At 36.8% G+C, this 15,781-nt stretch overlaps 1 protein-coding gene across 1 annotated transcript in view; it reads right to left on the minus strand.

Annotated features, from left to right (window-relative positions):
• Positions 1-15,781, minus strand: part of SRD5A1 (steroid 5 alpha-reductase 1) — a 48,177-nt gene that overhangs the window by 26,264 nt on the left and 6,132 nt on the right. Inside the window, exon 2 of the mRNA XM_036744468.1 lies at positions 11,200-11,366. Within this exon, the coding sequence (XP_036600363.1) occupies positions 11,200-11,366 (167 nt within the window). The remainder of the gene's footprint in view (positions 1-11,199; positions 11,367-15,781) is intronic.

Here is a 15,781-nt window from a genome sequence, read left to right on the forward strand (position 1 = left end):
GTTTTTGCCTTTTGCTATTTAAAGGGCTTGTATTCTACGAATTAGTACGTGATCAATTTTTTGTAAGCGATCCCTACATATTCACTATTTCTCCCATTTAGACTTACCACACAGATACTAACATCCCAATGTTTAAAAAAAGTTTATTTCTATAATTGTTTCTTTCTTTCCTTCTTTTTTTTTGTGGCAATAAAAGTTTAGTGACTTGCCTGGTTTGCACAACTAGTAAATCTGAGGCAAGCTTTGAACTCTGGTCCTCCTGCCTCCAGGGCCAGTGCTCTCTCCACTCTACCCATCCACTGGCTGCCCCATCTATATTTTTTTTTATTGTTAGTCTTTTTGAATTACTATGTACTAATAATGAAGTAAAGAAATCCCCTACACTGTTTGTTATTTCCTTCTCTTTATACTGGCGTTACTTTGTTTTATGAATAGTTTAACTGCCTAATTGTTTGATATGTTAAGAACTAAGAATTGTTTTTGATTTTTCATTTTACCAATATATAATACCTTTATTTATATACTTTGATATTTCTAATTAGAATTCCATTTTATGATAAACTATTTTCTTTATTTTTATGTCATAATTAGCATCATGGAATCTTAAGAGCTAAAAAGAACCTTACAGGTCATCCAATTCATCTCGGCCACTCCAGTGGTTCCCAGTAACCTCCAGGATAAAACAGAAAATGCCCTTTTAGTAATTCAAAGTCCTTCATAATCAGGCTTTTACAATTCTCCTCCTTTTACAGGCTTCTTACACCTTACACTTAGCTCCCCTCCTAGACTCCTTCCTGTTCTTTGAACAAGTCTCCATCTCCCTGCCCTGGGTACTTTCACTGACTCCATGCTCTCCCTCCTCACCTCTGCCTCCTGGTTTCCTACAAGTCCCAGCTCTTTTGCTTCCTCAGTATGCCTAGCACTTAGCACAGGGCCTGACACATAATAGGTCCTTAATGTTTATTAACTATTGTAAGATACTATCTTTCTCCAGTTATTTCTCTCAAAGTCTTCCAGGTGCTACAGCTGGGAATAAATAGATGTGAGCATAAAGGGGCATAAAGAAGGGGGGAAAATATCAGTACTAACCTCATCCTGAATAAGTTTATCAGTGTGCCACAATGTGGAACCAAAGGAGTATACATAAATATGTCACAATAAATGAAAATGCATGTTTTTGGAGGAAGAAATAGCTATTCAAGGTAACTTTTATGCACTCATATTGTTTATGCTGAACACAACTGTTGCGGTTTCATAATGCATTGTGGTAGAACTGTCTCAAAGGATCAGAGTCAGACTACCTCTAATCCAAGTACAGGCATTTATTCAGATTGATGCCTTTCATGAAGTGGGCTAAGTTCCAAGAGAAACCAGCAACTTAGTAAGATAATAATGCACTTTTATAGTGTAATGATGCTGATTACACAACAGAAAATATGAATATTAGGAAGGCAGGAGGGGTTTGTTAAAAGATTAGGTAATGGGGTGGGGACTCAGCCTCAGTGCAACTGTGCATGCAATTACCCACAATGCATACAGAAAACCCATTTGAGGGGGCTTGTATGTATGGTAATGATATAATAAGCCTATGTCATAAGTTCACTTAAAGGCCAAATTTTGCTATTACTGCACAGGTGCCTACTTAGGGAAAGTCCCTTGTATTGTTCTGGGGTCCACAACCTGCTTGGGCATCCTGGTGGTGTTGCTTTCTGATCGCCTGGCTATTGTAGTCCTGTCTGAGACTAGATGGATGTAGTTGTGGTCGAGTACATGGACACACCTACTGTTTCTGTGGGAAACATGGGGAATGGGTCTAGGGGCAGTGGCTAGGATCCCATCACATGGACACACCTGCTGCTCTGTGAGAAATATGAGTTCATGGACAAACCTATTGTCTTAGTGAGCAGTGAGGCATATATGGAGAAGTTAGGATATTGAGTTGGGGGGAGGGGATAGTGGGCTTGCTGTTCACTGAGGTCTATGATTGAGTCTAGGGTCCTGGGGTGTGGTTAAAGCCAGATTGTGTGGTTAAATCAGAACATGCCTGCTGTTCAGTGGGGCCCATAAGGAAGTTAGAATGTTGGGGCTGGGGGCAGCTTTATTAGGATTCCATCAAAACCTCTAATCTATCTAGTTAATTTATAAATACTTCTAAATAGGCTACTATGAGGTGTTAGACTTAGCTATCCAAACTAATGCTACCGAGGAACTTGGATAAAGCCAGCTGGTAAAGCAGCTAATAAATAAGACATGGTTGTGTGGGCCTATTCCATGGGCCTTTAGGCTAAAGTTTAATAAGGTCTTCAAGATAACAATTTTATCAAGGAGATACATATTACATTTCATTCACATATTTTAGAACCATGGAAAGGATATGAGAGAAAAACTAGTCCAATGCCTAATTTTATGAGTGATGAAGTAGACTGAGAGAGTAGAAGTGAATTATCTAAGTGTGGGGAGCCAGCTATATCCTGTTAGACCTCTGCAAGGCAGGGTCGATTGAGAATGGGTCTATTCATGGCAAGGGCAGTTTTAGGATAAGAAGACTTGGCAAAGAAAACCCACCTTTGTAGCTGATTATCTACATGGGAGATGACAGAAATGTTTCAGTCTGGTTATCTATATGCGAGAGAACATAAATGTTTCAATTTGGTATGCCTTGAGTAAAAATAATGTCTCACTCCTAGGAACAAGGAGATAAAAAGCTTAACCAATGCTTTATTGTACTCTTCTTTGAAGTCTGGATGACTCAACTATTAACCTGTATAAAATACTGTCAGTAACTTCATGAAAATCAGTCTATAGCTTGACTATACGACTCGCCTAGCCCCATGTCTTTGTCTTTTTGCGTCAATTACTTCATCACATATTCACGCCACTGAGGGCACAGTTGGCTCCAGAAATAGGGACAAGTCGAGGACTTGAGAGATGAAGTAATGTCTCACCAATACAGGCTCCAGAACGTATTCAAATAAGAGGTAAGAGGATTACTCCACTAGGCTTAGTGGGGGATTGTAGAAATTTTAGAGATTCAGAGAGTTAGAAAAGTAGATTTAGAAAATTTAACTATGGCACAGATACAATTTAAGGATAGGGCTCTGTATCTGCAAGTATTAAGAAACATTGTAACAGAAAGAGGTTTTTGCATAACAGAAGAGCAAAACTAAGAAGGTACGATTGATTTAGAAAGATGGGAGATTATTGAAAAACAAATGAGTAAGAGATTAAGGGAGGATGGACCAGAACACTTCCCAATGTCTGCCTTTTCCATATGGAACATTTTAAAAATGTGTCTTACTCCAGAAGGAAAAGTTCCTATGGTACAAAGAACAATTAAGCATGATACTGGGGTTTCGGAGAGAACTTGTGAGCCTCAGCCCAGGGATGAATGACAATAATCCACTGGGGGTAGACCAGCTAATTGGAAATTATCAAAGTAGAAAGTGAAAAGAAAAATGCTGGATTTCTAGAAATCCTTCGTGTGTGTCCTGTCATTTTCTGTCTGTATCTGTTTTGTGTTATGTGTCTCTATGTGAAGAGAGTATGTTATCTGACTTGTTGCTGTTAAAGCTGTTGAAATAAAGAAAATGCTCTTTCTTTCTCCCTTCATTCCAATTCTGGCCAAATTTGGAATGTGAAGAGAGATAAGAAAGAAAATGGGGATCTTTTCCCCTTAGAGTTAAGTGAAATGTGTTACTACTAAATTTGATGCTTAAGATAAGGTCAGAATTTATTATACTATTTAGCATTAAGACAAATTTGGAAAATGCATAGATCTGAAAAAGAGACACTTTGAGTTTCCCAGCGTGGAGGAGAAGGGACACGGCGTCTTTTCCAGAGTCCCACTCACCTTGGCTGAAGGATTCAAGGTTCTCACTTTCAAAAAAGTTTTTAAGGAGTGAACACAGAAGCAAAATTTACTCAAGTTAAAATTAGAACTACTAAGATCTTTTCAGGGCTACAATAAATGTTAGAGCAGCTAAAAATTCTTTAGCAGATTCTGTTAACCATAGATAATCTGGTGAAGCATATGAAACCTTTTTCAAAATAATAATACACTTATGAATGTGAAGAAAATTCAGTTGAAATGACAAAAGATATATGTTTTTTCTATATTCCCCTCCAGTCTCTCTGTAGACTCCTTGGGGGGTTAAGAATTCCAGCTCAATGTCGGAAGTATATACAAAGATGTTTTAATTCATGTGTGGTTAATAAGAATCACCATGCGACTAGTATAAATAAAAAACTAGAAAAAGGACTTTAAAAAATCTAGAATGTGCTTTCCCAGTTTTTAGAATTAAGAACTTTAGTAATGATCCAATAAACAGAACTGGAAAATATTTAACAACATAAAGGTATTAAATAAACCAATAGAATTAATAAGCACTTTTTTATATACAATTACAGAGATGCTTATGTGACCCTCATTCTTATTTTGAGTTTGAAACAAGTGGCTTAAAGCTTCCAAAGCAGAGAAATAAAAGCAGAGAATGAAAGCCAATCTGAACATATTTTACTCAAAAGACTGTTACTTTCTATATTCCTGAGGATAGGAACTATCTCAATAGATATATTTCTAGCTTGCTGTGATTTTCCTATGTTTGCTACTTGGAAAGTTTAAAAAGTGATTCAGCTGTGGATATACAATAGAGAGTTGGCTCCTCTTCAAAATAATTGCCCTGTTTACTAGCTGCTTTTTCTTATTTAGGCCCTTTATTTTGATATTTTTTCACCTAAAGTCTCAATGTAAATTAAATTATAATGGCATTTAAACTGCAAAAATTAAAATACTTTGCTACTTTGTTGCCCTCTCATACCCCACTGACAATAGCCCTTGGGCACCCTGAAGCCTACACATCTAGGCAAGCAGAGGAACCTCTCCTCTCAATCCCCAAATCCTTGCTCCCACACCACTGGAACCTGGAATTTTTGCTCCAAGTTTCCCAAAGCCCAGCAACCCCTATTAGGAAGCAAAGGTTCCTCAGGACCCCAATGACTCCTCAGACCTTTAATTCAGGTGCTGGACTCCCAGCACTCCGTGGTCCTTAGTCCCCCTCCCCTTTCCCAAATCCCTGGCTCGACCACCCCCAGCGCACAGCCAAACTCTGCAGCTGTGTGGAGAGAAGAAAAGCCTCTATGCTTGGTAAGCCCAATATATGTAATGATTTGGGAATGCAATTAACGTCATCTGAAATTTTTCTGTTCGTTTTACTATTGTACTTCTAAATTGTAGTAAAATTATCCTATATTGTAAATCTTGAGTGAATGTTGTGAGCTAAAAATAGTGTTAGACAAATGAATTTTTAATCTGAATTTTGTTGAAACTAAAAAATGAAAACAATTGTGTAAAACTGGTTGTTACTCTCTCAGCCTTGCTAATCCTGCCCTATGTTTTATAATTGCCATTTAAAAAACTAGGTATTTCTACCTTTACCCGTATATAATAGAAGGTCACAGCTAAAACAATTTGGCCAGCACTTATGAAAGTTGTAAGATTGTTAACTAGGTTTTTTGGGATTACTGTTTTAATGTTAAAAACCAATAAAGTTCTAGAGAGATAGAAGGAATTATGTCCTCTCACCTTTCGGGCTAGATTTGTGGGCAGGTTCTATTAAATCTTATATGGATATTGATTAGGGCAAAGATGTTAATTATTGTGAGTTATTGTTACTTTTCAATTAATTGTCTAACTTCTCTGCCTGAAGGGGAAAACTGACTATACCTTGTTAGCAATGATTCAAATTCCTTAGGCTTCCTTTTAACCTGGGCCAAAAGTAGTAGTAAGAAACCGAACTGCTTATAATAGGTGATTCCAAACTGTTTGTAAAACTTTCCCAAGAAAAATGTGAAGGCAACTTAGAAATGTATATTTGAATAATAAAAAGGTGTATATTGTTATTTGGCATTGAGAAATTTATTAACTACATAGCCCCAAGAAAATTCTATCTACTTTAAGTTTACTGTTCAATAAGGGCATGGTGGTGGAATTCATTCCCAGGGATATTACAAAGACTGCATGATTATAAAGGTGCTTAGCACAATGCTTGCCATAAAAATAAATGCGATTTGAATATAGATTGTAAGTTGAATATAATTGCTTCATATTGATTAGTCTTATGTGAATCTTCTTCAATGTGAGGTGAATGATTCTCTGTATCAGGCAACTTGGGATCACATCTGACTAAGGTAAAGCCACGGAATGGTAATTAATTGGTTTTGGTTTTAAAGTTTAAATAGATCGTAATTGTTTATGATATTGTTATATTTCTAAAATTTTCCTTATTGCATAACTTGGTAAGCAACTGTATCATCTGTGTTGTCAGAAAAGCAATTTCTTTTATAATCTAAATGTTGTTAGGCTAAGAATTGTACTGAGTTAGAAAACTTTTAAATCATTCTAACTGACCATGTCTTATAATATTTTGTAGTATCGTGATTTAAGAAATCATAAATTACCAAATTTTGTCTTTAATTGTTTTGCTATCATTTAGGAAATTTGTGAGATTGTTAATTAAGCTTAAGTCTAGTATTTACAAAACTATGTTTAGTTTTCTTTTTTTTCTCTTCAATTTCGTGGAAAAGGTTTGGTGATCAGATTTAAGAATTGTTTAGTACTTAGAAATTAATAATAATATCAGGACAAATTGTAAGCTGTTTCCGAGAAAGGGAAACAAGTTTATGAAGAACAGTTTTGTAAAATCCTCTGCATGATTTTTAGAAAGCCTTGACCTTGAATAAGTGTGCTCAGAGAAAAGGCAAAAGATAGCAGACAGGCCCAAAGTTTTTCTATTAAGCCCTTCCTGGGGACCATGTTACTTCTCCTTATTTTGTAAAATTGCCAAGGCCCCTAAAAACTATCTGCATGGGCAAGGTCATCAGCCCCAGAAAAAGAACTTGTTTGAGTTTTGTAAATTCTAAACAATGACCTTGGCTTGCTGAGAAATTGCAAGTTTATGTACAATAGATAAAAAGGATTCTAAGAATAGTAGTATTTTTCCTGTTATCAGTCTCTTACTGCTACCAATGTGAGATTCTGTTATAACATCTTTTTGATGTTAAGAAACTTTGCGATATCTAAGAGTTCTGCAATAACTAGAAACTTTGTTTGTTACAATACTCTGGAAATAGTGTTACTTAAGGACTTTTTCACCAACTTGGTAAAGTTTTATGAACAAGGGTAGAAATGCATGTGAACCACTTAGGGCTCGCTTTGTAAATGTTCCTTAAGCAATGTGAGAATGTTATTTTGTTATTTGATTAACATCATGCTTGTCTAAAGTTTTGTTACAACTAATGATGCTAAAAAAAAAAATAAAAAGGAAAAGGGGTTTGTAGTTTACTTTGTAAATGCCATCAAAGAAACATGGCATGACTAAAAGGTTAAGATTCTATATACATTGTGTTAAAAATTGACAATTTAATGTATTTATGTACATACTGAAGCCTGTTATTAACTCCTTAAGTGACATCTCATCCTCCTAGTGAGGAAATTAATAATGGATGTATGTAAAGTGTAAGACACTAGCTTCTGATGTGAATTTCTTAAATATGACAATTGGCCATGGTTCAAATTTTGAGTTTGTAAAAATGATCAGGGTTATAAGGATTAGAAATGGTAATTTAAAATTGTGCTAAGCTCACTCTTGTAGGAGAATGCACAGAAAGCCGATTGCTATAAGAAGACAAGAAGAAGAGGCTGTGCTGGAGATGGCTGGAACAAATACCAAGGATAGAAGATTGCATTGACGATGTTCCCTGCCAGACAGCTGCGTAAGAAAAGACTTTTTGAAACTTAAAAAGGCAATTGCATTTTTTATTTCTTTTTGAGTCTATGTATCTATATCCATAAAGGGGACTGCCCCCTTTGATTTGTCAATGCGTTGATCAATCCTTCCCAGTTACTTAAATGGGTGATGGTTAAGGGGAAGAATTCACATGTATCTATAATGGTGAAGTGTCTACAAAAGAGAAAGGGCGGGGGGGGGGGGGGGAATTGATTGGAATGCTGAAATAGTGAAACGCCCCTCTTCCTGGTATTGATCCAGAGCGGGTAGCAAAAATAATTATCGATATTTTCAAAAAATTTGACCCATTTAATAATATATTTTGACTATTTTCCATATACTACCTTATATTCTTTCTTTGGTCATGGTAAATTTTTGTCTACCTTGTGTCCTTAGGATAATGCATGTTTATCCACTTAATATGTTTAATCCACTTAAAATTACAGAATAAAAAGGGGGGAGATGTGGGGAGCCAGCTATATCCTGTTTAGGCCTCTGAGACTTCTGCAAGGCAGGGTCAATTGAGAACGGGTCTATTCACGGCAAGGCCAGTTTTAGGATAAGAAGACCTGGCAAAGAAAACCCACCTTTGTGGCTGATTATCTACATGGGAGATGACAGAAGTGTTTCAGTCTGGTCATCTATATGTGAGAGAACATAAACATTTCAATTTGGTAAGCCTTGAGTAAAAATAGTGTCTCACTCCTAGGAACAAGGAGATAAAAAACTTAACCAATGCTTTATTGTACTCTTCTTTGAAGTCTGGATGACTCAGCAATTAACCTGTATAAAATACTGTCAGTAACTTCATTAAAATCAGTCTATAGCTTGACCATACGACTCGCCTGGCCCCATGTCTTTGTCTTTTTGTGTCAATTACTTCATCATATATTCACACCACTGTGGGCACATCTAAGGGCACATAGTAGGTGGACAAGCTGGGATTAAAACCCAGTTTTCTAATTCTAAGTCCAACACTTGTTCTACTGGGACCTTGCATAAGACATTTTATTTCTTATGTTAAAGTTCTAATTACAGAATCTTTCTGGCACCAGATAAGAGATAGTAGAATTGTCTAGATTTTCTAGGATAGTGGTTTCCAAACGTTTGAACTTAAGGACTTCATCGAAAAAATTAAAAAAAAAAATTAGGTTCCCACCTGGCAGTAGTTGTACCATTAGTAAAGCTCAGAACGATAGTACTCAATGCACTCAGGCTTTTCAGATGGTTGGTAATAGCTCTGGCCTTACTATGGGTCCAAGAACAGAGTAGAAACTATGGCTTTGGAGCTTTCTTCTACCCAGGTTTGCTGCCGGTATCCCTTGTTCTTGAATGATGTATGAATGGTTTCAGTTTCTCCTTTCCTTTCCCTTAACAATTGGATAGATTACATTCCTTGACTTATTTTCACCTTCTTTTATTTCTTATGTTGTAGATAACAAATGCTACTTGGGACAAAATTTTTCAGACTACTCATATCTTGGTACAGAGAGTCATTTATACAGTATGATGTAAAGGACGGTGTCATAATTAGCTTTGAGGCGCACTGTTTGAAAGGCTGAAATACCCTAACCTGGTCCTTATCATTCTCATAGAAGGCCTGGAAATACCACCGTCAGACAATTCTGCAGTTTAGAAACCACCTTCCAAGAACACAAATTAGTCCAATGCATGAGGTAAAAAAAAGACCTGAGAGAGAGTTGTGGAAGGGTGTAGTAGCAATTTGGATTTGAAGATCTTTCCCACCCATTGATAGGCCATGTGACCTGCTTATGTCACAGGAAGCCCAAGTTACATGTGATGGGAGGAGCTTCCTGGAAGGAAAAGGAAGTTATGTCACAGGAAATGGATACCGTGGGGGGGGGAGAGGGAGAGAGGAGAGAAGAAAGTAGACAGAAAAGAGGAGGAGAGACAGAGATTATGGCTACTAATGGCCACCAAACTGAACAGGCTGTGACTGAGCTGTACTGTGAGTTTGTTTTAGGGAAGACCCCGGCAGGGGGTCAGAGAGGTTTTGAGATGGCGAGGCTGCAGGTTATGGTATGGTGTTTTAAGTTCGTTATGATAAAGTAGGCTGACTGGCTGTGGGACCGGAACATTTGGTTATCTGGTGGTTTTCTGGTGTCTGAATGAATGTTATACTTCTTCTACCTTCCATATGGAGAATCTTTCATACTTTGCGATACAGAACTACACAGGCATATTCACAATTATCACTGATGTTGTGCTTATTGCCTTACTGTTTCATTTGGTGACGAGGATGGGAAAAGAGAAAATACAATAGTTGTTCAACTAGGACTAGATTTATTAGATTGCAAATAGCTAACAGACGGTATATGAATCAGATGCCTGAGATTATTAGCTTAAAAAAAAAAGAAACTCAGAGTTGTCTCATTCATATACATCACCTGGTTAGGTAATTGGACCTAAGCACTCTACTACTAACCATATAAGAGACTGTTGCCACAAGTCACATTATCAGGCTTGGATTAATTAACCAACATGGTATAACTGTACATCGCTGGCTCTGTTGTCAGAGGACCAAACATACTTCTGAGGTTTACTACCTGTGTGACCTTGGGCAAGTCACTCAATCTCTATGGGCATCAGTTTCTTCACCCGTAAAATGCTTGGTTGTACTGTTGGCCTCTAAGCTTCCTTCTTCTGTTCTCTTTGAGCCTACTTACATAATGAAATTAATGCTGCCTATGAAATATGGATTCTCTGGGCCTCAGTTTCTTCATCTGCAAAATAAGGTAATTGGACTAGATCACCTTTAAGGACCCTTCTATCTCTCCACCTACAATCCTAAGATTTCTGATTATGTGGTCCACTATTGAAAAATTTAAGATAATTATTTGCTAGACAATTAAAAAAAGTAATTCATATTTATATAACATTTCAAAGTTTACAGATTACAGAATGTCAATTGAAATGGACCGCAAAGGCCATCCAGTCTAACTGAACAAGGTTGTTTTCTATAACACACCAAAAAGTATCCAGTCTTCACCTGAAAACCTCTATGAAGAGATAATCTACTGCCTCCCTAGGCAGCCCATTGCCTTCTGTACTGCTCTTCTGATTATTAGGAAGTTAACGCTATCCAAAGTTGATGTGAAGTCCATGCCAGTAATTTAAATACAAAGATGGTAGGTAATCTAGTCTTCATATACCATGATGTCTTATTACTTAAATGAAGAATAGGAAAATCTGTCATTTTTACACTAACCCCAAAGTAGGTAGTGGAAGAATTATTATTCCCATTTTACTGATGAGGAAATGAAAGCTCATACAAGTTAACTAACCAAGACTGAAATCCACTTCTGACTCCAAGACTGGTGTTCTTCACATTCTATGATATTGGCTCTCAATTGTAGGAATGCGATTTTATTATGTAGTTGGTTACCAGACTCACCTGTGACAAAACGGGGATCTTTTACCCAGTTATCAGAGTATACTGCGTAATTACTCAAGTATTGGCTTTGTAAGTATCCATTAAAGGTACAGAACGTGAATGCAAACAAGACTATGGTGATTGGTACTGGCTTTCCTCCACGAATCAGAAAGGGGAAAATTAATGACCTAAGGAAAAGAAGAAATAGATATTTTAATATTCAAATGGATCTGTGATCTCAACAAAGTGGGTAGCCCTTAACAATGGTGCAAATTATAAACTATCTATGCTTAGCCATCCTGTGTGCCTTTTGTCCCTTTCCTCCCATTACTTTGCCAAGGATGGTGTGTTCAATGTTCTAGAGGCCTTTCTCTCCTGTGAACACGATGAGGATGACACTGGAGCATGCTGGCGATCCATCTGACCAGCCTACCTATTAATGAAAAAGATGGGCTGGCCACATGGGAAGAAAAAGTAATGCCTAAGAGACAGCCTATGTGCTTTACTGGTTTTCTCTTAATGTCAATATACTTTAATACTACCTTCAAATCTCAAATACTAACAACTTAGTTTATGAAATTCTAAATAAAACTTCTTTTCAAATCCTTATCCCTGTTTCACATAACAACTATTATTCTAAGAAAGTCATAGGATCTTAATATGTGGTTGAAGGTTGAAGTTATTGTGTAAATTAACTATTGTTGGTAATTAAAGATTTCAGTAATATAAAAATACACATTACAAGCCTCTCTTTTAAAACAAATGCTTGGGGTAAGAATGACATCTATTCCATGTAGTTTTTCCCTAAAGTCAATGAAACTTAAGGTCCAGTGTACAACAATGAGTTGACCTCAATTCCCCATTGCCTAAGGCATAAAAAAATCCAGTGCTCAAGCTTGACAGAGGGCATACCACTGTGGCAAGTATGGAGGCAAGAGGACTACCACCACCTGAATCAATGCTGTGTCTTTGCTGAATGTCCTCTTCATGGTACTGTTAAGTAAGCTTCTTTTGTTAAATGTCATATAAGAATGTTTCATCCAATCTGAAGATCAAACCACAAGAACTGACTTTAAGCAGTCTAGCACTAGAACTATCTGTACAGTTGTCAGGTTTGGCATGGAATAACCTCATGGCTGAAACTGGAGAAGGATAATACAAAGGAAGGAGAGCCTGACGTGACAGCCTGTGGCCTTCAAGTGGCTCCGCTTCTGCCAGCATATTTCATATCACCTCACTTTAACCAGGAGTCGTCCCCCACTGACCCACAGGGATTAACTGAAGGATGTCTAAGCAAATTGGATGTATCTTCTGCATACGGAAAATGACAGCAAAATGGATAATTTTGATTATGTCAAATTGAAATGTTTTTGTACAAAAAAAGCCAATGCAACAAAAATTAGGAGGGAAGCAGAAAATTGGGAGAAAATCTTTGCAACTAGTATCTCTGATAAAGGCCTCATTTCTAAAATATACAGGGAACTGAGTCAAATGTATAGGAATACAAGCCATTCCCCAATTGAGAAATGGTCAAAGCATATGAACAGGCAGTTTTCAGAGGAAGAAATTAAAGCTATCTACAGGCATATGAAAAAATGCTCTAGATCACTACTGATTAGAGAAATGCAAATCAAAACAACTCTTAGATACCACATCTCTCCTGTCAGATTGGCTAAAATGACAAAACAGGATAATGATAAATGCTGGAGAGGATGTGGGGAAATTGGAACATTGTTACATTGCTGGTGGAGTTGTGAGATGATCCAGACATTTTGGAGAGCAATTTGGAACTATGCCCAAAGGGCTATAAAAATGTTCATACCCTTTGACCCAGCAATACCACTTCTAGGGTTGTATTCCAAAGAAATCACACAAGCGGGAAAAGGACCCATATGTACAAGGATATTTATAGTGGCTCTTTTTGTGGTAGCCAAGAATTGGAAATCAAAGGGGTGCCCATCAATTGGGGAATGGCTGAACAAGCTGTGCTATATGAAGGTAATGGAATACTACTGTGCCATAAGAAATGGGGATGATACGGACTTCATAACAACCTGGAAAAACCTACATGACATAATGCTGAGGGAGCGGAGCAGAGCCAGGAGAACATTGTACACAACCACAGATATATGGATTCCGTGAGGACCAACCCTGACATACTTCACTCTTCTCAGCAACGAAAGGTGCAAGGACAACTCCAGGGGACTCACAATGGAGAATGCTATCTTTATCCAGAGAAAGAACTGTGAAGTTTGAATACAGATTGAGGTGCACTACATGCTCACCTTTTTTCTTCTCTTTTGTTTTTGTGTTTTCTTTTTTGGTTCTGTCTCTTCTTTCTCATGATTCATTCCATTGGTCATAATTCTTCTCCACAACTTGACTAGTGTATAAATTAATTCAATGTGAAGTTATACATGGTAGTTATATGAGATTCCATGCCATCTTGGGGAGGGGAGAAAATCTGGAACTCAAAATTATGTAGAACCGTGTGTGGTAAACTAAAAATAAATTTAAATAAAAAAAGAAAAAAAATAAGGAAAATGACAGTAAAGCATGCTCTTGCACGCAATAAAGCAACTATAAAGAGATGTGAACGTGTCTAGAGTTTTAAGAATTATGCCCTGAAGGCAGAGGGGAAACTTAGGAACAGTTGATGATGATGATGATGATGATGATGATGATACCTTAGTTTGAGACAGGCCTTCAGGGAAAACTAGTTAGCGGTGCAGTAGATATAGCCCCAGGACTGGAGTCTGGAAGACCCAAGTTCAAATCCCTCATCACATACTTCCTAGCGGTGTGACCCTAGGCAAATCACTTAATGGTTTGCCCCAGATTCTTCATCTCTAAATTTGGGATAATAAAGATCTCAAATGAGATGAAAATTGTAAAGCACTATATAAAAGTTAGTTTTTTAAAAAAAGGATCCTCAACTACTTTGAATAGGTGTGAAATTTCAAGCTGATAGCTATTCCTAATGAGTTTGGCTGTGTGGTTAGTGTTTCAAAAACCTTAACACTGAGGATGGGAGGTGGTATTGTTTTCCTTTTGCTTAAAGTCACTGTATGTCATAGAGAAGCAAGTTTTTGGTGTAAAATGAGCTGTGATCTCAGCTCAGAGACCTGGGAAGAGGTGTTGCTCAAAGAGCAGAATAACTTATTGGTATTCAAAGGTCAAGGGAGTATTGCCACAGGTGGTCTCTTATTAGTGGGACACACTGTTGCACACATCACAAGAGGAACTGTCCAGCACAACACTGAGGGCAAGCTCCATTGTTCTCTCTTCCTCCTACCTCTCCCTATTCGTTTTTATTTGAGAATTAAGAGAACAAAAACAAAAACATCTGAGGCATGCTTTACAAATGCTAGAAAATCCCATGACTATACGAATATAACAATTATCAGTAAGCCCTAGTTGTCCTGGCATATAATACTGCCCTTCCTCCCCAACACTGAAAAGCAGGAGAGGCAAAAATAAGATTATTGCAATAACCAGTTAAACCAAGAGCATTCATAGATGAGGCTTTCAGGGCCATACATACACAGAAAATTGAGAAGCTTTTCTTTTCTTTAAGATATATATATATATATATATATATATTTTTTTAAATTTGATACCTTTTTTTAAAATCACTTTACACTTTCCAATATATTCCACCCCCTCCCAGAGGGCAATTCTTATAACAAAGACTTTTTAAAAGATGAAGGAAAAGCAATTCAGCAAAACTGACCAACACATAACCCAAATCTGACATTCCATATAATATTCCATACCCCTAATCCTCAACCTCTGTAAAGAAAGGAGGCGTATCTCTTTGGAGCCAAGTTTGGTCATGTTAATTTCACACTGGTCATTTTGATTGTTTTGTTTTTCTTTCCACTTACATTGATGTTATGGCTTAGGTATATTCTTTTCTTGGTTCTGCCTACTTCATTTTGTACCAGTTTATACAAGTCTCCTGCTTCTCTGTATTACCTGTGTTCATTTCATACAGCACAGTAATACTCCATTCCATGTATGTACCGCAACTTAGTTAGCCATACCTCAACTGATGGGTATCTATTTTGTTTCCAGTTTTTTTGCAACCATAAAAAGTGCTGCTATACTATATCTATATGTGTGTGTATAAAATATACACACACACATATATAACATGTATTATATATCAATATAATATACATTTCATATTACTGGCATATTATGCTAATTAGAAATATTATTGCTATGTAATTAATATATTAAATTTATATATACACACGTGTGCATACATACATGTGTGTATACATATACACAAACACATGTATATGTGTATATATGTATATATACATGCATATATACACACCTACATATATCTTATTCCTTCTGTATTGACTTCCCTAGCTGGTAATAAATACTAGATTGTACACTGTACATTGTATATGTCAATGATTTAAAAAAAAAATTAAAGATTTTTTTATTTTTAGTTTACAACACTCAGTTCCACAAGTTTTTTGAGTTCCAAATTTTCTTCCCCTACCTCCCCTCCCCCCACGACAGCCAGGAATCCAATATACGTTCTACATACACCTTCACATTAAACATATTTACACAATAGTTAAGC

This window comes from Trichosurus vulpecula, chromosome 1, assembly GCF_011100635.1.
Source record: "Trichosurus vulpecula isolate mTriVul1 chromosome 1, mTriVul1.pri, whole genome shotgun sequence".
Lineage (NCBI taxonomy): Eukaryota > Metazoa > Chordata > Mammalia > Diprotodontia > Phalangeridae > Trichosurus > Trichosurus vulpecula.